Consider the following 27,366-nt stretch of genomic DNA (forward strand, 5'->3'; position numbering starts at 1 on the left):
TGTAACTGTTTTATTGTGTTTATGATTGATCATCTAGGGACCCAGGGACTGCAGATGAAATTGAGCTTCCTAGCTAAGTCTGGGACAGTTTCTGACTGTCCATTGTCCCTGTCAAATAAAATAATAAAATAAATAAATAAATGATGATGATGATTTCTTATTTATTCCAGCCCCCCCCCCCCCCCCCTTTTCTCCTCAATTATACTTGGCCATGCAACTCTTCCCCCTGCTGCCCCGGTCGCTGCTCCACCCTCTGCGGATCTGGGGAGAGCCGAGACTAGCACCATGCTTCCTCCGAGACATGCGCAGTTGCCAGCTGCTTCTTTACACCTGACGGGGAGCTTCACCGGTAGGACGTAGCACGTGGGAGGATCACGCTATTCCCACCAGTTCCCTTTACGCCACGACCAGGTGCCCCGACCGACCAGAGGAGGCGCTAGTGCAGCAACCAGGACACATACCCCCAATCCGGCTTCCTACCCTCAGGCACAGCCAATCGTGCCTGTATGGACGCCCGACCATGCCGGGGGTAACACGGGGGTGCGAACCTGTGACCCTCGTTTTTGGGAGGCAGGGAATCTACCACTACTACACTACCCGGACGCCCCTATTATGATTATTATGATGGGGTGTTTTCCATACATCTATGAAGCTGGCGTTGATGTAGTCACATCCTGCCTCGCCACTTCCTGAGGTCAGCTTGACACGGTTGGAATCATCTGAGACACGAGAGAAAAACACAAGACACACTGTCACATTTCGATGACCGAGAGCAAACTCAGGAAAAGGTGTGTGTGCCCGTGTGTGTGCGCGCTCGTGTGTGTGCATGTCTGTGTAGTAAATTGGATCATATGAATTATGTGGGTACTGTACATCTCAGTGTTAGAAACAAAAACAGAATAGATACAAATACATGATAGTTATGTGAATTGGTTTATGTTTTTATCCAAAGGGCATCATATTAGATTGAGCTTTAATGTGAGGGCCTCTGCAGGAATCAATCCCAACCATTAAAATGGTAAAATGGTAAAATGGACTGCATTTATATAGCGCTTTTATCCAAAGCGCTTTACAATGTGCCTACATTCACCCATTCACACACCGAAGGCGGCAAGCTACCACGCAGGGTGCTGGCACAGCCATCGGGAGCAATTTGGGGTTCAGTGTCTTGCCCAAGGACACTTCGACATGTGGACTGGAGGAGCCGGGGATCGAACCACCGACCTTCTGGTTGGTGGACGACACGCTCTACCTCCTGAGCCACAGCCGCCCCACACCATTACCATCTACCATCGAGCTACTCTGCACCAGAACAGTAAACAGAGAAGACGACCTCTCACTCACAAGGCAGGATGTCCACATAGCGGTTCTTGTAGGCATTGCAGGGCTTCTTGGCCTCCTTCACCGTGTTCTTGGAGAAGATTCTGGGGATGCTCTGAAAGCAAGCACAAACTGTGTGAGCTGCAACTGCCCAAGAGCAATACAGAGCAAAACCACCTTCACACTGTGTGTACACTCATCTTGTCTGAGTTTATACTAGGATGATAGTTTATACTAGGATGATAGTTTATACTAGGATGATAGTTTATACTAGGATGATAGTTTATACTAGGATGATAGTTTATACTAGGATGATAGTTTATACTAGGATGATAGTTTATCTCGTCTTTTTCTCCACTGTCTGTAAACTATCCAATACAGCAGGGGGAAAAAAAACACATCCTAAAAAATACAATACAGATTCCAAATTCACCTGAAACTCGGCGAGGAAAAGCCTTCCTTCATCGGCGATCTTCCTCTTGTAGGTCTCCAGCAGCACTTCGGCAGCGATTGGCTCGATGTTCAGCAGGTTCTCCTCCTCATCTATGAACCAAACCAGTCAGCAGATGACAGCAAATCATCTATCTTCTAGTCTGTAACTTGTCATACCAGGGTTGGCTAATCTACTTTAAAACGGCAATCCATTACATACCATTTTGAACCAGACGATCAACCATTATGTCAACATGTGGAACATTATATTGGAATTTCTCACTTTGTATTCATCATCTTAAAATCTAGATGCATGTTTTATGCTCTTCAAAGATTTCTCTGTAACTAAATATACAGTAGCTACTAGTCATAATCAGATCACTATCATCCAAAACATATTACAAATACAATACTTGTTGCTGAATGATAGTGTTGTTTCCTGCCTATACTCAAACCCCTGCTGTAGAAACAAGAAGAAAGCTACTTAGTGTCTACTCACTTGCTTGTGGAATCAGCACCATATCTTCATCCATCAGGTCGCTGTGTAGAAAATACTCAAGTTTGGTTTCACATCATGAATTGTTCCTTTATGTCATAGATTAGGCTACACAGTACATACTGTGAGTTTATGTCATAGATTAGGCTACACAGTACATACTGTGAGTTTATGTCATACATGTAGATTAGGCTACACAGTAGAGTACATACTGTGAGTTTGAAAGCCAGTCGTTAAAACAAAAATGCAGAATACAGTGATGTTCTCTCCAGTCTTTGAGTTGGTTGAGGTATCCAATTCAAAGCTTAATTGGCAAGAAATACTTTCCAAAGAAAATTGTACTTTGTGTGCGTGTGTGAGTGTGAGTGCGTGTGTGTGCGTGTGCGTGTGCGTGTGTGTGTGTGTGCGTGTGCGTGTGCGTGTGTGCGTGTGCGTGTGTGTGTGTGTGTGCGTGTGCGTGTGCGCGTGTGCGTGTGTGAGTGCGTGTGTGTGCGTGTGTGTGTGTGTGTGCATGTGCGTGTGTGTGTGATAAAGTTTTTTTTTCTGAAATCTTCCTCCCATTTTCTCCCCAATTGTGCTTCGCCAATTCCCCCCCCTGCTGTCCCGGTCGTTGCTTCACCCCCTCTGCCGATCTGGGGAGAGTTGTAGACTAGCACATGCTTCCTCCGATACATCTGCAGCCGCCAGCCGCTTCTTTTCACCTAACAGCGAGGGGCTTCACTGGCAGGCGTAGGATCATGCTATTCCCCCAAGTTACCCTCCCCGCCGAAGAGGTGCCCCGAACCGACCAGAGGAGGTGCTAGTGCTAGTGACCAGGCCTCATAGCCCACCTGCTTCCCCACCCGCAGACATGGCCAATTGTGTCTGAAAGAACGTCTGACCAAGCCAGGAGTACAGGGAATTAAACCTGGCTCTCCACGGTGGTAGCCAGGGCGAGTGCTTTTACCTTTACACTACCCAGACGCCACAATTGTTGTGACAAACATTTATGAAAATAAAGAGCAGTAATGAAAAAAACCTGTAACATATATACTCCTCATGTGTCAAATAAGCAAAATGTCAAAGTAATCTAACAACATGACCTTCTGCATGGCACAACACATGCAGAGCCATCTCTGTCAAAGTAAACAGGAGCAGTGTGAGATTAGATGCAGAATGATCCTTACTGGGACTTCCTCCGCTGCAGGATGAAGATCTTGTAGAGAACCAAAAGCAGAGCCACAGACGTGAGGATGATGAGGAAGACCAGAATACCAATGACAGCTTTGTCGTTGTCTGTAAGAAGATAGATATAATAGCAGGAAATGGAAGAGGTGGCATTTATGTTAGAGATAGAATGTATAAAACTAGCGGTGTACTAATATACCTGAGTAAAATGTTTGAAAATGATTTAACTGAGCAATATAGGACAATATGGCATGAAGTAAGTGAAAAACACATACAGGAAGTAGAAAATGTTTTGGACTCAGAAGGGCTCTCAAAATGTCCGTTGAAGACAGTGACCTGGCAAGACAGTACATCTCATTAGCAGGAATCATGGAATTCTTTGGAAGTTGAGGAATGACTGGAAACTAGTCTCATGAAACCAATAAAGATTAGACATACCTTCACTGTGTACTCTGTAGAGTAGCTGAGACCCAGGAATTTAAAGTCGCACTTTGGTTGCTTTACCTCTTGCTTGTCACTAGTTGAAGAAAGGCGTGCTATGAATATCTGCTGCGGCCCATTCAATTCACGCTTAATATAATCACATTTGATTGTAAAATCATTATTATTCTCTGCCATTTTCGGTTCCTTCAGGTTGACTGTCTCTGGTACTGTAAGACAAGTGAAGAGAGAAGACACATTTTCCTTCAGAGACAGTATCATATGTTTACTCACAAACAACTTAGAGTGATATTTTACGCCGTTTTATTTCTTGTTCCAGCATCTCTTTGCAGCTCTGCACCTGCCGGATTCTACTGTGATGTGCGTGTTTTGAACTTTTCCCCATCACCAAATATTGCCTGTCCTTGGTATAAATAGTGAATGTATACAGTAGGCTAAATGCCCCCGGTTCCTTCCTGTAAATTCAACTTTATAACAGTCAGATACACAACAGCTTGGTAACCGGTTGTGTGTTTGGGGTTTTACAGAGTGATTTTGTCTATTTTTCCTCTTCTAGATTTGGGAGGAATAAAGTCTGAACATCTGTAGAGAGTAAGCAGGTCAAGACTGACCTGAGTGAAATTCTGACTATAGAGTCACAGAACATAAGTGCTTCAAATATGATGTTGACATATTACTCTAGAGGGAGATGACCTTATCACCATTCTGAAATACTCTGTGTGGTTTATCAGAAAACTACTGAAGAAGTTTGAAATCTATCATTACATTCCCAGCTCATATACTGTAAATAGTTAATATTTGAATAATTGGAGATAGATGGTGTGGATTAGTGTGTAATCTATAAAATGTATGATTGCTATAATGCATGCTGGCAATCTATCCAGGAATTAATGACTTTCTATTGTATCGTTGGTATTCAACATTATTTTTGCTGTCTAAAAATGTTGGATGTTTTACCTAAATCTTAAGCTGAGAACTGGTGACAAAGAGATGTGTTGCCGGGACAGACACATCTAGCCTGGGTAAACCCAGCCTTCAACGTGACGTCACAGGCTATGCCTGTAGCGTACGTTTCTTCGTGACTGATAGCACATAGAGGTCACGTGGAGGCTGGGTTTACCCAGGCTAAGACACATCCACACTGATTAATGAGTAAATCTGGTGCTAAGTCAATATTATTACAGTCAATGGTCAATACTCTTCCAAATGTAATGTTCCAAATGCCTATAATACCAATACTACAAATATCTATATTTGTTTATGTTACTTGAAAGCACTTTTTTCTTCCAAAATATTATTATGAAATGCCAAAGCGTTTTAGAAAGACATCTAGTTTTATTGTCATACACTTATCTTAATTGGACATTCAACAATACAGTGCATAATCATGAGAATCAACTCTAGTTCAGATTTTAATAGTCTTTGTATTGGTATTCTGTAGGGGTCACTAAAGTCATTTTCCTCAAAAAGCATTTTGTTGACTTGGCTACTTACCTCCAGCCGCAGTTTTGATGACTTTGGGTATCTTTGTTGGGTTGAGAACGAGCTTGTCGTTGTACAAGGGTTGTACTTGGCAGCTATAGTCAGTGAATGGTTTCAATCCAGTCAAACTGCATGTTTTTCCTGTGACTTTTGTTTCTTCTATAAAAATGAAATATGAAAAATGACATTGTAAGACAAATTTCATGAGGTGTTTTGGGCTGGATGAGTGAATGGGAACAGGAAAATCATGAAAAGATGTTAAGACTGAACATTACATTTCTAAAGTTAAAGGAACACACCAAGTTGTTTGGGAGATTGGCCCATTGGTCAACTGATGAGAATATAAACAACATAATACAGTACATGTGACCCTGATAAGGTCATTGGCACTGGTCCTCCATGTTAACACTTTCAGTGCCATGTTGACTGACAGTGACTAGTATTACTTCAAAATAAGAGTCCATTCAGTACTAAACATTTGTTAGTGGTTTTTACTTTGTGGCCTGTATAATACCTCTAAAGTCACGCACCATGTTCTTGTGGGGTGGGGCTATGGGGGAAATGGGGAAGGGGGGGATAATAAATTAAATATGACTGTAATATTGTTGATGTAGCAATTTGGGGACTATTCCAAGTGTGAAACCACCTATTCATTCTGAGCAGTGAGTTTTAGGTGTAGGCTAGGTGTAGGTGCAGTCCCACACATTTAGTCCCACCATATATAGTGTGTTAGTATCATCTAACATTACTTACAGTATGATATATTGTGTTAGTATGGAGTACCAGAGCAAACAATAAGCCTATACCAGCGATGCATGGATGATTTTGGACCAATCTCCCCAAAACCCAGTGTATTCACTACATATACTGTATGTATATACACTATACACTGTATACAAAACAATGTAATCACCACATATATACATACACACACTATATATACACTGTATAAAAAAACAGTGTATTCAACAATATATATATATACACACACACACACACACACACACACACACACACACACACACACACACACACACACACACACACATATACATATATATATACACATATATATACATATATATATATGTATACACATATATATACAGTATACACACACACACACACACACACACACACACACACATACAGTATATGTATACATGTGTGTGTGTGTGTGTGTGTGTGTACACACACACACACACACACACACACACACACATACATACATGTATATACACACACACACACACACACACACACACACATACATGTATATACACACATACACACACACACGTGTGTGTGTGTGTGTGTGTGTGTGTGTGTGTGTGTGTGTGTGTGTGTGTATATATATATATATATATATATATATGCTATACACTATAAAAAAAAGTGTATTCCTTTGAAAAGGAAGAAGGAGAAATTAGAGTTACTTCAACAATGTTTACATACTGGTTTTATTACAGCTGCAGGTGTATGAAAGGTCCGGGATGGCATCTGTACACCTCTCGCTCTCGGTGTCCCAACTCAACTTAATGGACGTATCGGTTGGATCATCATGCCTGATCCTGGTTAGCTTAATATCATCTGTTGGAGACAGTATCAGACATCTGTCAAACTGAAGTAATATCTGGTCCTCTATGTTAGTCCACTAGAACAGAGGGTACAAGCATCCAGAGGAAAACAAATTGTAAACATACCGCACTTAATCTCGACGTCGATAGTAGTCGTGTTCTTGTTTGTGCTGACATTCTTGTAATTGATCTGACCAGTGCATTTGTACTTTGTGAAGGGCTTCAGCTGAGACTCATTCTTCACCACAGTGAAGTCAGGTGCTGAGGGGGCAGAAAGATGACAGTCATTTCTCAACCAATTACAACCAATGCTACAACCAATTAGTAGCTGTACCACAGTGCCTATGAGCAGTTATCATTGTCTATGGATGAGGACATGGGGAAGATTTATGGGGCACGAATACTAATACTGCAAAGAAAAAACACTGTAAAGAAAATTTACTTAGAAATATGACTAGAAGGCACTGAGGAAGCGCACGCTTCACCAACACTGAACAATTCTCCCAACTTGCTGCTACATTCAAAGTCATCATTCCTATCAGGCTATCACTTCAATTTGGCATTCAATTGATTTCTCTATACAGTACATGTGTATCTGTTTATGCTCCAATAAACACATGTATTTTTTTCGTCTACGCTGCAAACCTACACTTAAAATTTGGAATCAAGTCTCTATCTTTCTTTTCAAATCATGGTGGAAAAAACTTCTAATGGCAAAATGACCAACAAAATCTGTCCACTAAATTCATGGAAATCTGTTTTCTAAGTTTTTGAGCCATCCTGTTGTCAGACAGATAAAAGTAACAAGGGCAGAAACAATGTCATTGGCAGAGGTCAACAACAACAACAACAACAACAACAACAACAACAACAACAACAACAACAACAACAACAACAACAACAACTTGTGTTTACCCTCAAATAGGCTATGAGACATTATTGAGAAGTCAAGTCTAGTCTTTCCACTTACTGTGACAGGTGTAATCGATGGTAAGATTATCACCACAGCTCTTTGGTTTTGTTGTTTCTATTTTCACAGGAAGTCGATCAGGACGAGTCGGGGTGATTTCTTTTGGATCTAAGAGATTTGCTGGAAGAAGAAATAAAGAATAAATGAATAAAAAATAAAATGAAAAATAAAATTAATTAATTAATTAATACAATTGTGTAGATCCAACATGAGGCATACATACACCATAATACAAAATACAGGTGAAATGTATTGTGCGTACCGACACTGACGGTTTGAGGTACAGCAATGCTTGAACAGTTTCCAAAAGTGAAGTCTCTAGTCAAATTGGAGCAAAGCTCATCGTGGTTGAACTTGGTACAGAATGCTTGACCATTCTTGCATTGTTCAGGTTGAGTAAATTCTGGACGTGCAGAGCTGATATCCCATTCACTCCGATAGCAAAGACTTCCAGGGAGGCAGTCGACATTCTCAATGTCACCTTTGACTGAAACGCACAAATGTTGCACAAATGTTAAAATTTCAATTCCATTTTCACATTCTCCCAATTCTGAGGTTAAAAAGTAAGATGCCAGTTTTCTTTTTCTGTACTCACTTATTTCATTTGTCCGAAGTTTCTTTCCGTTGGGCGCACAGGGTGTGGAGTCACTATTACCATTATCAATGGCCACATGATGCTCATACATAGTGCAGGGCTTCAGGTCTTTGGTAACACTCAGCAATGAGTTTGTGGATGATGATTGACTGATGATTGACTTTCCAGCTGATCCTTCTTCAGTAAGATTTACGGTGTAGTTGTTATCAGTGGAGTTATCAATGTTCTCGATCATGATCTCAAAGCCAAAAGGGATGGCTGTAATCTTGTATGAACCTGCACACAAGATAAAGAATCATCAGTCTCTTGGTGAATGTGAACCACCTGGTGTCATTTGAACCCCACACATTTTTGTTCATATAGATGCTGTAAATGTTGAAACAGGATCAAATCCAATTGTCCAATAGGTTCATAGTCATTGCGTTCATTGGAAAGTAAGAGACAAATGCAGATAGACAACTACTGTCAGTAGTGCACATGTGTGAAAGGATGAGATGGATTATCAATTAAAAAATGAAACTGATACTCACACGTTGGGGGGCCTGGAGGATATAATCAAATTATAAGAGAGAGAGAGAGAGAGATTAGAGAATAGCAAGTGACATTAACGTATGGTTATATAATATAATATATCACGTGCCACCTTAATTCCACTCAGCAGTGTTGGCCACAGTTAACACAATGAACACAATATAATACTGTACTGTCACAGGAAGTGTAAACACAACAGGAAGTAATTGGCTGACCCCTGCATTTGGAACAAGTGATCTGACTTGGTTTCTCTCTCTCTCTCTCTCTCTCTCTCTCTCTCTCCCTCCCTCTCTTTATAAGAAAGAGAGAGAGAGAGATAGAGAGAGATTAGAGAACAATAGCAAGTAACATTAACGTATGGTTATATAATATAATATATCACATGGCTGATGAAACAGTGAACGGAGGCTGAATACGTTACCATGGGTGGTAGTTGCTAAATTGGATGCCTGGGTTGAGGTGCGTGGAGGTGTGAGGGCAATTGTGGAGGTGCGTGGAGGTGAGCCTACTGAAGGTGCAGGTTTGGTGCGTGGAGGTGAGCCTACTGAAGGTGCAGGTTTGGTGAGTGGAGGTGAGTCTACTGAAGGTGCAGGTTTGGTGAGTGGAGGTGAGCCTACTGAAGGTGCAGGTTTGGTGAGTGGAGGTGAGTCTACTGAAGGTGCAGGTTTGGTGAGTGGAGGTGAGTCTACTGAAGGTGCAGGTTTGGTGAGTGGAGGTGAGTCTACTGAAGGTGCAGGTTTGGTGAGTGGAGGTGAGTCTACTGAAGGTGCAGGTTTGGTGAGTGGAGGTGAGCCTACTGAAGGTGCAGGTTTGGTGAGTGGAGGTGAGTCTACTGAAGGTGCAGGTTTGGTGAGTGGAGGTGAGCCTACTGAAGGTGCAGGTTTGGTGAGTGGAGGTGAGCCTACTGAAGGTGCAGGTTTGGTGAGTGGAGATGAGCCTACTGAAGGTGCAGGTTTGGTGTGTGGAGGTGAGCCTACTGAAGTGGCAGGTTTGGTGCGTGGAGGTAAGGTCGTATGTGAGTTGAGGCTTGTAGGGTGAGCTGCACATTCCAAAAATAAAAAAAATCATAAAGACAATATCACAGATTCTTAATGTGTTGTAGACCACATTTCCCGTAAACACCGTTGCTTCTTGGAACAAAAAAGATTTAGCTACTTTTTGTCTCTGTCTATTCACCATATGTAGCCCCGCCCACTTGACCCAGTTGTGTTCTGACTTCCTGTTCAAAACACTGTCTGTTTCAAACCCAGTCTGACTCTGGCTCTTAGGGGTCTGCACACACCTTCATTCCACTCAGCAGTGTTGGCCACAGTTAACACAATGAACACAATATAATACTGTACTGTCACAGGAAGTGTAAACACAACAGGAAGTAATTGGCTGACCCCTGCATTTGGAACATAAGATCTGACTTGGTTTCTCTCTCTCTCTCTCTCCCTCTCTTTATAAGAAAGAGAGAGAGAGAGATAGAGAGAGATTAGAGAACAATAGCAAGTAACATTAACGTATGGTTATATAATATAATATAATATATCACATGGCTGATGAAACAGTGAACTGAGGCTGAATACGTTACCATGGGTGGTAGTTGCTAAATTGGATGCCTGGGTTGAGGTGCGTGGAGGTGTGAGGGCAATTGTGGAGGTGCGTGGAGGTGAGCCTACTGAAGTGGCAGGTTTGGTGAGTGGAGGTGAGCCTACTGAAGTGGCAGGTTTGGTGCGTGGAGGTAAGGTCGTATGTGAGTTGAGGCTTGTAGGGTGAGCTGCACATTCCAAAAATAAAAAAAATCATAAAGAAAATATCACAGATTCTTAATGTGTTGTAGACCACATTTCCCGTAAACACCGTTGCTTCTCGTCACAAAAAAAGATTTACCGTAAATTCCGGGCTATAAGCCGCACCTTTTTTCCCGTTTTTTGGCCTTTTTTGGCCCCTGCGGCTTATATAACGGTGCGGCTTATCTATGGATTTTTTCAAAAAAAAAAAAAAAAAAACTCTCTTTTTTAGCACTCTTTCTAACTATAAATCCTATATAACTATAATAAGTTTTAATTTCCTCTCTTGCCCTCTTTTCACCACACTGTATGACACTGTATGACACTGTGTGCACTGTAAAAAACAACACAGGTGGTGTTGTGTTATGTTGTTTTGTTGAAATGTTAATAAATGGGAGCTTCCTCAAACAGCCATCTCTTTCCCGACAATCCCCTCTGTGCATGAACCCTTACATATGGTAATTAAACATTAAAACACAAAAAAAAAAAAAAAAAAAAAAAAAAAATACCATTAAAACACCCGCGGCTTATAGTCCGGTGCGGCTTATATAAGAAAAAAATAGTCAACTTTGCAGGTGCGGCTTATACACCGGTGCGGCTTATAGTCCGGAATTTACGGTAGCTACTTGTCTCTTTTTGTCTCTGTCTATTCACCATATGTAGCCCCGCCCACTTGACCCAGTTGTGTTCTGACTTCCTGTTCAAAACACTGTCTGTTTCAAACCCAGTCTGACTCTGGCTCTTAGGGGTCTGCACACACCTTCATTCCACTCAGCAGTGTTGGCCACAGTTAACACAATGAACACAATATAATACTGTACTGTCACAGGAAGTGTAAACACAACAGGAAGTAATTGGCTGACCCCTGCATTGGAATATAATGGCACGTTCCTTTATCGCAAAATAACTGGGATGTGGAGGCTAAATGACGTCACATCCGTTTTGTTAGCGTTCCATTTGCAGAAAACTGGAACGGTCAGATCCACTCGCTAGCCAGGCTAGCCATTGTTAGCAATAACAGTTGATAACAAGGCATTGCGCGGCATTTTGCGCATACAGACACTGCAGCCTCATGTCCACACAGATAGAAGTTAGGCAGTGCTGTGTGTACAGCTGATTTAATGAGACACAAACAAGACAGAAGTGCTAATAAAGAGCATTTACTACGATTATAACTACTGTTGTTGCGCGGATCAGCCATCTTGGATTTTTGAGGTCTGGGCTGCTGAGGCTCCTACGAGTTTAGAATGGGAAATACCAGCTCTGGTGACGTCACCGTCCCAGCTCATGACCTTTGAACCGTAAGATGACCAGTTCCCAGTTATAAAGGAATGCACGATAAGGTCTGACTTGGTTTCTCTCTCTCTCTCTCTCTCCCTCTCTCTCTCATAAAGAGAGAGAGAGATTAGAGAACAATAGCGTACATTAACGTATGGTTATGTAATATAATATGATGAAACAGTGAACTGGAGGCTGAATACGTTACCATGGGTGGTAGTTGTTAAATTGGATGCCTGGGTTGAGTTTGCGGTGCGTGGAGGTGAGCCTACTGAAGTGGCAGGTTTGGTGAGTGGAGGTAAGGTCGTATGTGAGTTGAGGCTTGTAGGGTGAGCTGCATTCCAAAAATATAAAAAAAAATCATAAAGACAATATCACAGATTCCTAATGTGTTGCAGACCACATTTCCCATAAACACCGTTGCTTCTCAGAACAAAAAAGATGTTGTTATTCTGACTTGGTTTCTCTCTCTCTCTCCCTCTCTTTCTTACTAGAGCAGTCTCACCTGTGGTGTCATTGTCGTTGGTACGTCCCTTCCCTGGTGCTGGAGTTGTAGGTGGTGCTGGTTTTGCTGTAGGTGGAGCTGTAGGTGGTGCTGGAGCTGGAGTTGCTGTAGGTGGAGGTGTTGTGGACAGAGGTGGCAGAGTGAGTACAAGAGGGCTGTTCTGAAGGGAGGTGAGTAGATGTACTTTGTCATTGAGGAGACGAGCTGTGAATGATTGCGAAACCCTTGTGGATCTAGTAGATCTCATGTAACAACACCTCAGGCTCAAGCAACAAAGCGTCTGGAGAATTTCTGATGATAAAACGGGATGATGACGAGACCTTGCCGAGCCAAGGCAGCACTGATTGGCTCTCAGTTTAAAATAGGATTATTGTACAAGCCACTGGCACTCATGGCCGTAACTAGCTATGAGGACGGGGAGGTCCGGACCTCCCCTAATATTTCAGAGGGGATTTTTTTTTTATTTTTTTTTATAAAACAATCTGCATGGAAAAGCATGAAAAACATGGGATCGCTTTTATTTTGAAACGAAAGGCAGGTCAGGCAGGAAGTCATCTGACGCCGCGTCCGCGGTAACTTGATTCCGAGAGAGCAGCAGCATGGTGGTGAGTGATGACTGTCTGTCTGCCTGGCGAGATAATTGAAGGTGAGCGAGCTGCGAGACAGTGAGCGAGTGAACGACAGACAGTGAGTGACACTGACAGATTTTTTAGCAACAACCAAGAAAGTAAGTGTCTAGCAGGCCCGTATCTAGCCTGCCACTCTAGGGTGGGCTGGTAGGGGGCAACTTTGGCGGTAGGTTGCCAGAGGTTGTGGGTTCGGGGATGGGGATTAAATTGCATTATATTCAGTGGCGCTGGAAGTACTTTTAGGTAGGAATGGACTCTCGGTGCTGCCTGTAAGGGCAGCGCCGAAGAAAATTTGACGTTTTTTGGACTTTCATCCAAGAATATTTAATTTTAAATTAACATTAGGATTATACTGTTGTGATGTCATTATTCAGTATCTTCTCCTTTTCTCACTCCCTTTCATGTAACCACCTGCTCTCCCTTTAGTCGTTTTACACTACAACAGACAGCAACACAGGCATAAACACTGAACCAAATTGTTCCAGTAGGAGTCACCATTCTGTTTTGGGTCACCAAACTGTAAGTAGGAACTTTCACTCAGGTGACAGGCCAGTGTTTACATTATTATTGTCAAAACTATTAGCAAACTATGTACAAACTAACTATTTACAAAACTATTGCTATATTTCCAAGACGTTTAGTCTTATTCAAATTCAAACTGAAAAGTGACAAAGAAAACTACTTTGAAAGCAGATTGACTTACCCTAAAAATAAATAAAAATACTTCATCCAGTTTAAAATAATCAACTCCATAACATTTCTTTTCATTGGATGATCTTATTTCTCAAATCAAATTAAAGACTATTGCAGTGAGACTTAACCATAGCTAAAAACTATTTGCCATTTAGCCTTCAAACCTATATTTACAAGACTTTTAGTCTTATTCAAACTCAAACTGAAATTAAAACTTTGAAAGCAGATTGACTTTGTTACCCTAACAAATAAATAACAATCCTTCATCCATAGTTTAAAATAATCAACTCCATAATATTCTTTGCATTGGATGAGCTTATTTCTCAAATCAAAGTAAAGCTATAACTACTGTTAGGTGCCCTAAACTAACTAACCCAGTGGTCTCCAACCTTCGGGTCGCGCTGGAATTCAAAAAGGGAGATACAAAAAAAAAAAAAAAAAAAAAATTTTTTTTTTTGGGTGGGCAAGATTAATTTTTGGGTGGGCATAGCCCACCCCTGCCCTCCCCCTAGAATCGGCCCTGGTGTCTAGTCTGTCTCTTAAGTAATGTTACCTGTGTGACACGTTGGGATGCTACTGGCTAATCATGCATGATGCCAATTGCCAAGCTCCCGAAGTCAGGTATGCAGGGCTATATGCCATGGTGGCTATATGCCATGCATGGTTTCAGTTTCATGACCCAATAAGTAACAAAAAGAGGTGGTGTAAAGTTAAAAACAACATAATATATTTTATTTTATTTTTCAATCGTTCCTATCAGGAATAAATAAATGTCCCTCTGTATGTTTTTTTTATTATCGATGATGACTTTGTGTGTTGTGTACGGCTTGGGTTGTGTACCTGTGTTTGTAGGTGTCATTTTGATATGAATTTGGCTAAAACAGTTTGTGTTTGTTAGTTACAATTATGTTGACAGGAGAGCTGAGCAGGTGGTGACATGAAATATACTGAATAATGACATCACAACAGTATAATCCTAATGTTGATTTAAAATGATATATTACTCTAAATATGGCTAAAAAAGGGGGGGAAAAAACCTAAAAAAAATTTTGGCGGCGCCCTTGAGGGCGCCACCAAATCCGCCTCCCCTTGCTGGACCTCCCCTATTTCGGAACCCTGGTTACGGCCCTGCTGGCACTGTCAGCTTTAGAACAAGGTAGAACAAGTTTCCATCGTTAGCTTAGCTACATGCTAGCTACTTTGCAGAATAGATTCAACTTTATACAAAGTCTGTGGGTAAATTAAACGACCAAGGTGAAAAATCTGAAACAAGAGGGCCAAGAGTATGCCCATTACACACTAGATCGCGTCGATGAAGCCTTTACAGGGTTCTTAGATAGGACAGGAGACTACTGAGCAACAGATTTTCATCAAGAGTTTGACAAGTTTGACTCATCAAAAATAGCTTCTATAGATATATCAATATTTATATATCAATATTTTTGCCATGAGGGCAAAAAGACAGACAAACCAGTATAGGCTACTTGACAAGGTAGCTGACCTAGGTTAGGTTAGTAGCATTTTAAAGCACTGTGCTAATTTCATGAACTTTGGGAGACCAGGCTGGCTTTGGTGCTTCTGCTGTGGATGATGAGACAGAATGAAGTGAATGTGAGGTAGCAGGTGGAGGCTGAAGTGAAGGCATGACACAGGTAGCTTACACAGTAGGCCTACGTTAATGGACTGGTTACATCATCTGGTACATCAGTCTCTACTGCAACTTACCATTGGTGTCATTGCTGGGCTGCTGACCTAGAATTACAAAAGAGAAAAAAATTCTGTCTGAATGATCGAAAGTCTTCCACATTGCAGCCATTTATTCAAGTCATGACGGAGTGTGTACGACTATGCAGCAAAAACAAAACAAAACAAAACAAAACAAAACAAAAGAATAAAAAACAAAACAAAGAGTGCATTTGATTAATTTTTTTATCTGAAATAAAAGACATCAAGGCATCCATTCTGCTTCCTTCCAACTCTGTTAAACTCTCCCTGCAGGGCCTCTCAGTTTAAAATAGGATTATTGTACAAGCCACTGGCACTGTCAGCTTTAGAACAAGGTAGAACAAGTTTCCATCGTTAGCTTAGCTACATGCTAGCTACTTTGCAGAATAGATTCAAGTTTATACAAAGTCTGTGAGTAAATTAAACGACCAAGGTGAAAAATCTGAAACAAAAGGTTTTGCCAAGAGTATGCCCATTACACACTAGATCGCGTCGATGAAGCCTTTACAGGGTTCTTAGATAGGACAGGAGACTACTGAGCAACAGATGTTCATCAAGAGGAAACATAAGCACCCAATAAAATGTATGAAAATCTTAATCTTAAAACAAAGTCATGACAAGGCTGCCAAGCTTCTTCTCTATCATTCACGAATAATACTGTTACATGTATTGTAGTGAAGCCAGAATAGCAAGTGAGCACCAGTGCCATGCTCCGCCCCAGCAAAAATTTGATTGACATTTGAATGATGATGACAGCCAATCGTCAGCACTCGTTTCTAACGAACGATTGTGTTTGAGGGCATTTTCACACCTATTGTTTGTTTGCTTTGCTTCGAATCAGTGACTAATTTGTTACAATGTAACAAATATGATTTGTTTACAATACGATTTGTAAACAAACGCTATGTGCGATCAAACTGGCCCCTCATTGGTCAGAATGCCAATCAAGGCTGCGTCTTGACAATGTGCTGCTGCATTTGATTCGAGAAAGACGTGCTGCTTCCAGACACCTCTGTAGAAGTCTGCGCTCTAATGAACACCTACAGTGACATATTCACCCATCAACTACTGTAGTATAGAGAGGCAAAGTGACCGCCTACTGTACTTCCTGCTTCAGCACTGTACCAGAGATTTTCATCCGCCATTTATTTTCCCATAGACATTTCGTAAAATGCTTAGAAAAATAGTTTTACTTGTTCAAACCAAACGGTTCAGATATATTTAGAAACAGGAGAGACCACATAACATTTCACTCGGACCAAAACGTAAAAAAAAATTGCGGATTTAAAGAAAATATTTTTTCGATGTAGTTTTTTAACTTTTGGTCCGAGTGAAATGTTCTATGGTCTCTCCCGATTCTAAATATAGCTGAACCGTTTGGTTTGACCAAGTAAAACCATTTTTATAAGCATTTTACGAAATGTATATGGGAAAATAAATGGCGGATAAAAATCTCTGGTACAGTGCTGAAGTATTGGGTGAAATGCTGAGGGAAATGTCCACCACAGGGATAAAGTATACAAAAATAAAATGTTCTACTCAGAAGACGCATTAAGTAAGCCATCATGCATAGCGAGTTCAGTCCTTTGGCTCAAACTGTATTCTCACTGCCAAGGAACCTTGCCAGAGTTCGTTTGGAAGCAACCAGCCTCTCAACATGGTCTCAGTCCGTTTGTTTGGTCCACACCCGAGTGCAACTGCGGCACTCATATACTGTATGGCTCTAAACTAACTAAGTATGAAAACACTGTCATTTCCATTCTTGAAGCCAGAGGCATGGCTATCTGAGATTACAGTAGGCTACATACATCTAAACACCACAGACTCCCCACCTAAGCAAGCTAACCAAAAAATGATTGATAACAAATAATAATGTTAACAAATAATAATGTTAACAAATAATAATAATAATAATAATAATAATAATAATAATAATAATAATAATAATAATAATAATAATAATAATAATACATACAAAACATTCAGAGTTATGCTAAAAAAATACTTGCAAAATTGCTGTTGTGGTCACTTTAGATAGGGTTAGCTTGCTGGCTAGAGGATGGTGACTTGTGATTGGCTGAATGATCAGGGGCAGAATGAGCCTCCCAGGCTGCAGTAACAGAGTCAGCCATGAGGGCAAAAAGACAGACAAACCAGTATAGGCTACTTGACAAGGTAGCTGACCTAGGTTAGGTTAGTAGCATTTTAAAGCACTGTGCTAATTTCATGAACTTTGGGAGACCAGGCTGGCTTTGGTGCTTCTGCTGTGGATGATGAGACAGAATCAAGTGAATGTGAGGTAGCAGGTGGAGGCTGAAGTGAAGGCATGACACAGGTAGCTTACACAGTAGGCCTACGTTAATGGACTGCTTAAAGACCAGTAGGTGCATGGATAATTGAAAGTCATCTGGTACATCAGTCTCTACTGCAACTTACCTGCAGCATTGGTGTCATTGATTGCAGACTGACCTAGAATTACAAAAGAGAAAAAAATTTAGTCTGAATGATCGAAAGTCTTCCACATTGCAGCCATTTATTCAAGTCATGACAGAGTGTACGACTATGCAGCAAAAACAAAACAAAACAAAACAAAACAAAACAAAACAAAACAAAACAAAAGAATAAAAAACAAAACAAAGAGTGCATTTGATTTATTTTTTTATCTGAAATAAAAGACATCAAGGCATCCATTCCGCTACCTTCCAACTCTGTTAAACTCTCCCTGCAGGGCCTACAGTAGCACACTATTTCAGAAGGCTAACCACTATTTCCTGTCTTGCATTGAAACCCAGCACCTCCCCACACTCACAAAATTGACTTCGTTTCAGTTTGGCCAGATCTCAGGCTCATATTTAAACACAAATACGAATCAAAAATAAATAAATAAATGTATGAATAAATAAATAAATAAATAAATAAATAAATAAATAAATAAATAAATAAATAAATAAATAAATAAAATAAAATAAAATAAAATAAAATAAAAATAAAACATAACTAAACGCAACACTGTGGAAATAGAAACTGCCAGCATCAGGCTGTTAACTGATTTTCTCTCTTAAAGCCTTGTAGAATTGAATAGAAATGAAAGAAACTAACATATTCTATGACAGTACTTTTTTAAATTTGGCTATACAGCTGGAAAAAAACATGTAGTAGTAAGACGGCAGGGAGCCTTTATTTACACTTAACTTTTGTAATGCAAAAAGAATCCACTGCAAACAATATCCACCTTAACCAGTGTTGACATCTGTAAATAACTATTACCTTCCACTGGTCATAATGATCATAATAACGACACCTCCAATATAAATAAACATTAGATTAAATCTTCAGACACACATCATGCTTTTTCCCCCTTAAAATATTCTGTCTGGATATATAATATAAATACAGTAAATTATAGAAATACTGTATAATATAAGTTACAGTACATCAGTTTGACACTGTCATAGTCCTAGTATACAAAATACTAAGGTATTATGTATGTATACTAGGACTTTATGCCACAAAAAAATACTGTATTTCAGATTTCTAATTCTATTTCTGCAAATAAAAGGGTGAGTTTAGGTGGGTTTGCCTTCCACTATATCCCTGATCTTAACAAGTCATACATTCCTAGTATCGACGCTTAAATTATAATTTTTCTTAAAACCGTAAGTGATCTGCTTTGTTTCAAAATATTAACACTTTTTATCATCAAAGACAGCCACCGGTATTTGACCCACATGTAGGCGGACGTCATTTTTTAGTTTTTCACAGATTATGAAAGTGCAGATTTCAGACCTCAAAGGTCACCCACACGTACGTACGGGTGACCTTTACACACCCTGGAGGTTTCAGCCCGATCGCACGTAAAATGGCATCGCTGTGGCCGAACACAGAGCTTGAAACAGTGGACAGAGCCCACACATACCCAATTGTATATATAGAGATAGATGAGACTAACGGACTACTGCCTTGTTATTCCCTAGCTAGCTGCCACCAAAGCTATTTCACTGTGCTGCTTGTCTTGTTCTTTCTCACAGGAGGACATGAAAGTTGAGGCGATGAGCGACAGTGACACGCGGGCGGCAGAACAACCAGGATGTGGTTTTAGCTCCTCCACGGTGAGAGGGAGATGCATGCTCTCTGCAGTGACATTTCACTGCTCCAAACAACCTACTGTACACATGCCTGTTTTGAGACCACTTCCATTGTTTTATTATCTCACTGGATGGGAGATACAGTTGTGGCCCCCGTGAATATTTTTGAATAACTGATGGGAAAACCTTATTCAATATTGTTTCGCCACAACAATGTTTTTAGCCAGCATTTAGCACAGCATTATTAATCCCATTAGACAGATGGCTTCCAAAAAAGGAAAGGGGAAAAAAAAGAAAGAACATTGCTTCCAACACAGCCTATAGGTGAGGTGGCCTGTGGTTAAGTTCTCTGTTCTAAAATGGCCGACTACTTTTAAATGGAGGCTGGTTGACTCTCTGGCTGCAGGGCCAAGGCGGGGTGTGAAACCCAAGTGTGACATTCACTGTTACATGAGTGGGTGTGCCGTCTGTGTGTGCAAGTGCGTTTGCTCATGCTAGCAAGCGTTCAAGCGTCACAGTCAGAAGGAAGTACAGGTAGAGAGAGAAGTATTGGGAGACAGAGGAAGAGGTGGAGAGGGTGTTTTATATAAGGTCTCTGAAAATAATAAGCGTTAATCAATAGGTACTAATAGCATCATAAACACTACTGTTAAGTAGTGTATAAGACATAAGAAATGACTTTATTGACTGCGAACGTTAAAAGCGTAAAAGAGTGTCTCATAATTGTTTATAATAGCATCACACACAATTTGTTTTAGTCTAACCTACCTTATTATGTCATTTGTTAAACCTTTACCAAGTGTTTTTGTTGCTTTATTAAGGTTAATAAATACTATTATCAATATCATTTACTCTCTACCGCATTATTATGGATCGCACGCACGTCACTTTTAGGTAAGACCGGTCCTACTCTGCCTCCCATTGGGTTGAGTTTAGGCACGAGGAGGCACGAGGAGTGGTGATTGGTTGGGTTTAGGGATGAGGAGTGATGATTATTTAGGGTTAGGCAGAGCCGTATAATAGAAGAGTTCCGACATCTCCATTCACTCCAATGGACCAGTTTTTTTCCCAGGAAGTAAAAAGTGGAACTCTTGAGTAAAAAAAGCAGCACTGTCGAGTTGCATCAAAATAGACAGTTTGTGTTGTACTTTGAAAGGGTTTTTCATCCCTTGAATCAAATTGTACATTATCAGCTTTATTTTAGCATGCAAAAGTAGCGCGAGACCCATTCCTGGCTGTTCATTGGCTAATGAGTCTCGCATTTTGGTCCTCCGCTGACGCCACTCTCTTACTAGAGGACACTAGGGTTAGGGTAAGAATATCATCAGAGTAAGCCAATCAGAGGCAAAGTAGGGCGTTTACATAGAAAAGGTGTGGGATCCATAATAACGCCTCTCTACGTTCATTAGCAGAAACTTCCGGGACCAAATGACATCATTATGACATTATGTGGTACAGAAAGTTCTGCGAATGTATGGTACTGATTTTGTAATGATACAAAGCTGGTTGAAATTGGCAAAGTGGCCCTCTAAGAAGTCTATAATAATCTGTTAACAAGTTTCTTATAAGTGCTTATAAATGCCTTATAATCGAACAATATGTTTATTAACACTTATTAGTACCGTAGTCTTATTACCTATAAATTAACGCCTATTACAAGAACCATAATATAAAGCATTACCGAAATGGTACCTCAATATGCCTAATCCTGGAATTGATTTAACCAGCCTGTAATAACTGGAGCTCCTCTGTCTTCGTCTATGTGTCTGTCTCTCACATTATCAGCTGATGTCTCTCTGTCTCTTCTCCATTTCTCTGTCTCTCCCTTCTCCTCTTATTTCACCATAATAATGTCTTCCAATTATGACAAGCACGATCCCCTTCTTCTTCCCAGAAACGCTTTTAATCGTGCAGCACAGTGGATATATTTCCCATCTCACTTCTTCATTTTGATTCTTGCTTCCCTTATTTGGTGTGCGAGTGGTTTGAGTGTGCTCTTGCTTCAGTCTGCTCTGCTCTGGCAGGAAACACAGCCGAGTCAGAATGGAACGCGGAAGTGCTCGAGCAAAGTTCTAGTCCCGCTGCAGCCAGAGCAGTGCTTCAAGCTTCACTTTACAAATGGAAGACGGTGTGTGGAAACTTAAAATGCATGCAAGCTTTAGTTGACCCTGGGGCTATACGCTGACCCTGAGGTCATTCTAAGCTCTTATTCTATACAATATATATATATATATATATAATTAAATATATTATTATATATTATTATGATTATGATTATATATATATTATTTCACTCATGTACTGAGAGGGAATTGAAAGGAGTTATTTAAATGACATGGGCAGCAGAGCAGAATTGGACAAGTTGAACGTTAGACACATGACTAGTCTATGCGTACTGTATCTTGATCGCTGCATCACAGTATGTCTGCTATACAGTGTTATGACACAATGCCATCAGATGCATATTTTGTCATCCAAATAAAAAGTGGGTGTTTCAAAAGTAGGTATACATTTTGACACACATTATTAATACAAATATTTTTTTCTCTGTTCTCGCGTACATGTTAGGGATGCAAATCTTTATCAATTTCCTTAATAGATTAATTGGTCATGTTAACGATCAATTAATCGATTAATCATTATATTAAAAAACAGCTTTTGACATATAAAATATAAAATGCAGGATTTTACACCTGTCTTTAGGCCGACCCAACAAGTTGATCAACCAACTAAACTTCCTGCATTAGCTGTCATTGTGCTTGTGGACGTGAGATATTTCAACATTGTATTACAATGTTTACAATGATTACTGTTGAGACTTGACACTGGACTTTCTGCCTGCTAGCTTAGCTTTCTTCTTCCTCTGTATTAGCAGTGAAAGTTAAATTTCACCCTTGTGGTGTTAAATCATTTCAGCAAAGAAAATAAAAATGAGAAAATTAGGGGTGCACCGATCATGTTTTTTGCCACCGATTGCCGATCACCTATGAGAAATATCTGCCCAACCGATCATCGACCGATCACTGATTACCGATTACCGATCACCGATATATATATATTTATTTATTTATTTTGTAAGCAGCTATAGCAGTCTATTATAGAACAGTTTCCATTTTACATATAGGCCTACATTTCATGCATCAAATTGAAAGTGCAGCACATTTTCTTTTTTTTCTACATCAATATTTTATATTTTGTAGGCTAAAGGAAACCGCCAACATGATTTTTTGTGTGTGAGATAATTGGAGCACAAGACTGTGTTGAACTAAATGGCTAGTAGTAGTCCAGTTCCCTCAGTTCAGTTTATAAAAGAACAAAAATCACTCCACTTCGGGATTTCCATGTTACCAGTTCAATGCAGTTCAGTTCACTCAACAAAAATACTCCATTTTCCGGGATTTCCCTGTTACACAAGAAAAATATCTTCGACCCAAGTTAACTATTTTATCGATTAAGCTAAAGCGGCTAAAGCTAACCGGAGCTATTAACGTAAGGAGGATACACGCAAATATGGATCAAACACGGACTTAACAGCATGCAAATGACTCGGTAGGCGGGAGGACTGGAGGTAACTTCTCTGCTGAGTCTGCTGTAATCACCGGCTGATGTGTGTGATTCAAAGACGCAAGGGGTGTGTTGACAGTCTGGTGTGGTGTGTAGAGGTGAGTACACTGACGAAAGCAAAGCGTGTGCTTTGCAACACAATGATATAAACGTTAGAGCACAATATGAAAGTTAAACGATAGACATTGAAGACATGAAAATGGGCTGCCTCATGTTTCTCACGTGCAGCATGATCGGCTATGCAATCGGCGACAATAAAGAAATATCTGCAGCAGCAGATCACATATTTGAGGTCAAAATCGGCCGATACAGATTGCGTGCCGATCGATCGGTGCACCCCTAGAGAAAATAGCACATAGCCTGCCCTACATTGTCGATTAATCGGGTAACATAGTTTGAACGATCAAATTCTTAATGATCGATTAATAATCGATTGTCGATAATCATTAACATCCCTAGTACATGTATTTTATTTATGGACTATTGAATGTTGGATTATTTTGTTAAATTTAATTTGTGTTTCGTTAGTATTAGTTACTACAACAACAACAGCAACAGCAACAACAACAACGATAATAATAATAATAATAATAAACTATGGAAAGACGTGGTCATTCAACAGAAAAGTGAAGGAAAATATTCAGACACCACCATCCACACACTGTACCGCAATGACTCACGCTTCAAACCTGCACACTGGCTGAGAAACATGTTAAGAGAGACATGGCAAAGATTGACCCTGATGCTCTGACTATACATCACAACAGCCTGATGCTCTGACTATACATCACAACAGCCTGATGCTCTGACTATACATAACAACAGCCTGATGCTCTGACTATACATAACAACAGCCTGATGATGCTCTGACTATACATAACAACAGCCTGATGCTCTGACTATACATAACAACAGCCTGATGCTCTGACTATACATCACAACAGCCTGATGCTCTGACTATACATAACAGCCTGATGCTCTGATTATACATAACAACAGCCTGATGCTCTGACTATACATAACAACAGCCTGATGATGCTCTGACTATACATCACAACAGCCTGATGCTCTGACTATACATCACAACAGCCTGATGCTCTGACTATACATAACAGCCTGATGCTCTGATTATACATAACAACAGCCTGATGCTCTGACTATACATCACAACAGCCTGATGCTCTGACTATACATAACAGCCTGATGCTCTGACTATACATAACAACAGCCTGATGCTCTGACTATACATCACAACAGCCTGATGATGCTCTGACTATACATCATAACAGCCTGATGCTCTGACTATACATAACAGCCTGATGCTCTGACTATACATAACAACAGCCTGATGATCTGACTATACATCACAACAGCCTGATGATGCTCTGACTATACATCATAACAGCCTGATGCTCTGACTATACATCACAACAGCCTGATGCTCTGACTATACATCACAACAGCCTGATGCTCTGACTATACATAACAGCCTGATGCTCTGATTATACATAACAACAGCCTGATGCTCTGACTATACATCACAACAGCCTGATGCTCTGACTATACATAACAGCCTGATGCTCTGACTATACATAACAGCCTGATGCTCTGACTATACATCACAACAGCCTGATGATGCTCTGACTATACATCATAACAGCCTGATGCTCTGACTATACATAACAACAGCCTGATGCTCTGACTATACATAACAACAGCCTGATGCTCTGACTATACATCACAACAGCCTGATGATGCTCTGACTATACATCATAACAGCCTGATGCTCTGACTATACATCATAACAGCCTGATGCTCTGACTATACATAACAACAGCCTGATGCTCTGACTATACATAACAACAGCCTGATGCTCTGACTATACATCATAACAGCCTGATGCTCTGACTATACATAACAGCCTGATGCTCTGACTATACATAAGAACAGTAGCTGATAGGCCTTGATCTCTGCTAGAAAGGATGAACAGAGCGAGAGGAGGGAGCATGTTCAGCTTCACATGTGTAATGTGTCAACTGCAAATAGAAAGAGTGGTTGACATGTGGCTGAGTGACAGGCTCTGAGTGATGCTGGAGGCAGTAAGGGGGGATTGAGTTGGCACACACACACACACATACACACACATGGGCATGGAGATACACACACACACACACACACACACACACACGGGTATGCCGCACACGCACAAGAACACAGCCTGTAGGGTTGAAGTAAACTATTACTAGTCAACTACTAGTCTCCTTTCTTAGAGGGAGAGCTTGCAGGGACACACCCCGAAAAGACTTCTCATCTCTGACAGACATACCTCACACACACACACGCACATACACACGCACACACGCGCGCACACACACACACACACACACACACACACACAGGCGAACAGTTCCAATGTGGAACAGAAATATTTTTGCAAAAATTCCCATGGCTTTCCACCAAAGGGAAAAACACATTTAGAGACTTCTTCTCAGTGTTTGATGGAACATAACGGTTTCTGTGTTTGGCAAGAGCTTCACAAGCCTGTCACTTCTGACTTCCCACATCGTATTCTCATCAGTCTGTGTTGCGTGATCTTTTTTTACGAAATGCTGTTCTTATGGAATAACACACAAAAACTAAAGAGGGCTCCAACTCAAAGACACAATATATGGCTTGTCACTTCTGCCTTCTGGCTTTACATGATTACATTTTATGTGCTTATGTTCTTAAGAAGAAAAAAACACATCATCAGTTGCCTCTGCCGTCAATTTCATTTTTCTATCTCTGACCAATGCAATGAAGAGGTCTGTGATGTACAGATCAATGGCTGCATGGAACTCATTACCTCCAGCAATCACCAGGATTAAAGGAAAATTTAAATAAAAAAAAACAACTTAAAAATCATATAAATAAAAATTGACTGTTTGGTTGAATAGACTATAGATGAACGCTAACTAGGCCATATCAAATTTTTATTTTATTTTTTATTTTTTACTGTATTGCACTGTATTGTATTGTATTGTAGTGTAGTGTATTGATTGATTTTGTGTGGACCCCATTAAGAGTAATGGGGATCCTAATAAACTAAACTAAACATGAATGTGCCGCCTCCTCATCATACGCTACAACTTCTAGAAAGCATTTCCTGAAGTTAACAGTTTGGATCAGAATAATGGACCTTATTATCTGCGGTATACCATTTTTTTTTTACATCATTCATAGAATCCGCTTTTTTGCTTCTAGAAGACTTTCAGATGATAGAATACAAGGACACAACTTCACAAACCATGATCGTCTTTCCACTGTCCTTTTTTTTTGTAAATAAAGAAGCTGTTGCCATCTCAGGCGGCTACTTACATTGAGCCAAACCAATCAGCCCGGCAAAGAGTAGCAAGGTCCTCAGTCCACAGAGACCCGCCATATCCAGGAGTCAGGCTGTGTGTGGCCAGACAGAAACCATACGTCCTGCGGGGACCAACAGAGCACAGTCACACAGCAGCAAAAGAAGAAGAAAAAAAAAGCTTTTCCTATTCTTAAAGGATCGCGAAGACAGAAAGAAGTCGAAATGCGTCCGAATCCGTCTAATTCTTTTTAAAGCTATACGTACGCTTTCTGTCTGGACTTATCAGTTGACACAGCTTCCTGAACTTGTTCCTCAAACCCTAGACGTTGCCTCTGGTTTTAAGTCGAGTGAGTCAGAGTGATGTCACAGAGTCTTGCTCTCTTACCTTTTCGGCAACAGGAAGTTTCATTTCAGCGACGCCACTAAGAACAGGAAGTCCTCTCTCTCATCTCATTCTCACATCTCCTTTCTCAAGCGTGTAAACCCTCGAGCACCAAGCTACAGTACTTTTATTCATCTTCAAAGGTAGCGGCTGGCGTACTGTATTACACGCTCGATGCACCGATGGTTTCAAAAACCACGTTTTAGTCCTACATTAACAGACACGGTAAAGAAGGGAATAGCAGGTTTGTACCTTCTTCACGCACATGGAGGCCTCCAGGATAGTGTGGTTGACTTGTTTTGTTCCTACTGGGAGTGTGGATAGATACACAGCATCACAAAGGGCGGTAAAACAGCTCTGTGCCCGCAGTGCCGTT

The 27,366-nt window shown here is 40.6% G+C and overlaps 1 protein-coding gene across 3 annotated transcripts in view; it reads right to left on the bottom strand.

Annotated features, from left to right (window-relative positions):
- ptprc (protein tyrosine phosphatase receptor type C) overlaps positions 1 to 26,945 on the bottom strand; it is a 43,386-nt gene extending 16,441 nt beyond the window's left edge. The window contains exons 1-20 of one of the 3 annotated variants that reach the window (XM_083647928.1): positions 26,873 to 26,945; positions 26,623 to 26,730; positions 18,053 to 18,085; positions 15,617 to 15,643; positions 12,570 to 12,674; positions 12,273 to 12,398; positions 9,011 to 9,022; positions 8,481 to 8,756; positions 8,148 to 8,372; positions 7,886 to 8,005; positions 7,042 to 7,176; positions 6,794 to 6,928; positions 5,351 to 5,497; positions 3,854 to 4,065; positions 3,691 to 3,751; positions 3,415 to 3,523; positions 2,252 to 2,292; positions 1,754 to 1,863; positions 1,345 to 1,435; positions 643 to 719 (exon numbers count right to left, since the gene is read on the bottom strand). In XM_083647928.1, the coding sequence (XP_083504054.1) occupies positions 643 to 719; positions 1,345 to 1,435; positions 1,754 to 1,863; positions 2,252 to 2,292; positions 3,415 to 3,523; positions 3,691 to 3,751; positions 3,854 to 4,065; positions 5,351 to 5,497; positions 6,794 to 6,928; positions 7,042 to 7,176; positions 7,886 to 8,005; positions 8,148 to 8,372; positions 8,481 to 8,756; positions 9,011 to 9,022; positions 12,273 to 12,398; positions 12,570 to 12,674; positions 15,617 to 15,643; positions 18,053 to 18,085; positions 26,623 to 26,686 (2,106 nt within the window). In that variant the 5' untranslated portion in view covers positions 26,687 to 26,730; positions 26,873 to 26,945. Of the gene's footprint in view, positions 1 to 642; positions 720 to 1,344; positions 1,436 to 1,753; positions 1,864 to 2,251; positions 2,293 to 3,414; positions 3,524 to 3,690; positions 3,752 to 3,853; positions 4,066 to 5,350; positions 5,498 to 6,793; positions 6,929 to 7,041; positions 7,177 to 7,885; positions 8,006 to 8,147; positions 8,373 to 8,480; positions 8,757 to 9,010; positions 9,023 to 12,272; positions 12,399 to 12,569; positions 12,687 to 15,616; positions 15,644 to 18,052; positions 18,086 to 26,622; positions 26,731 to 26,872 lie in introns of all 3 variants that reach the window. The other 2 variants (XM_083647929.1, XM_083647930.1) reach the window with 2 other exon arrangements.
- Between the last annotated feature and the right edge of the window lie 421 nt (positions 26,946 to 27,366).

The sequence above is a fragment of the Poromitra crassiceps genome (assembly GCF_964638095.1).
Source record: "Poromitra crassiceps genome assembly, chromosome: 12".
Lineage (NCBI taxonomy): Eukaryota > Metazoa > Chordata > Actinopteri > Beryciformes > Melamphaidae > Poromitra > Poromitra crassiceps.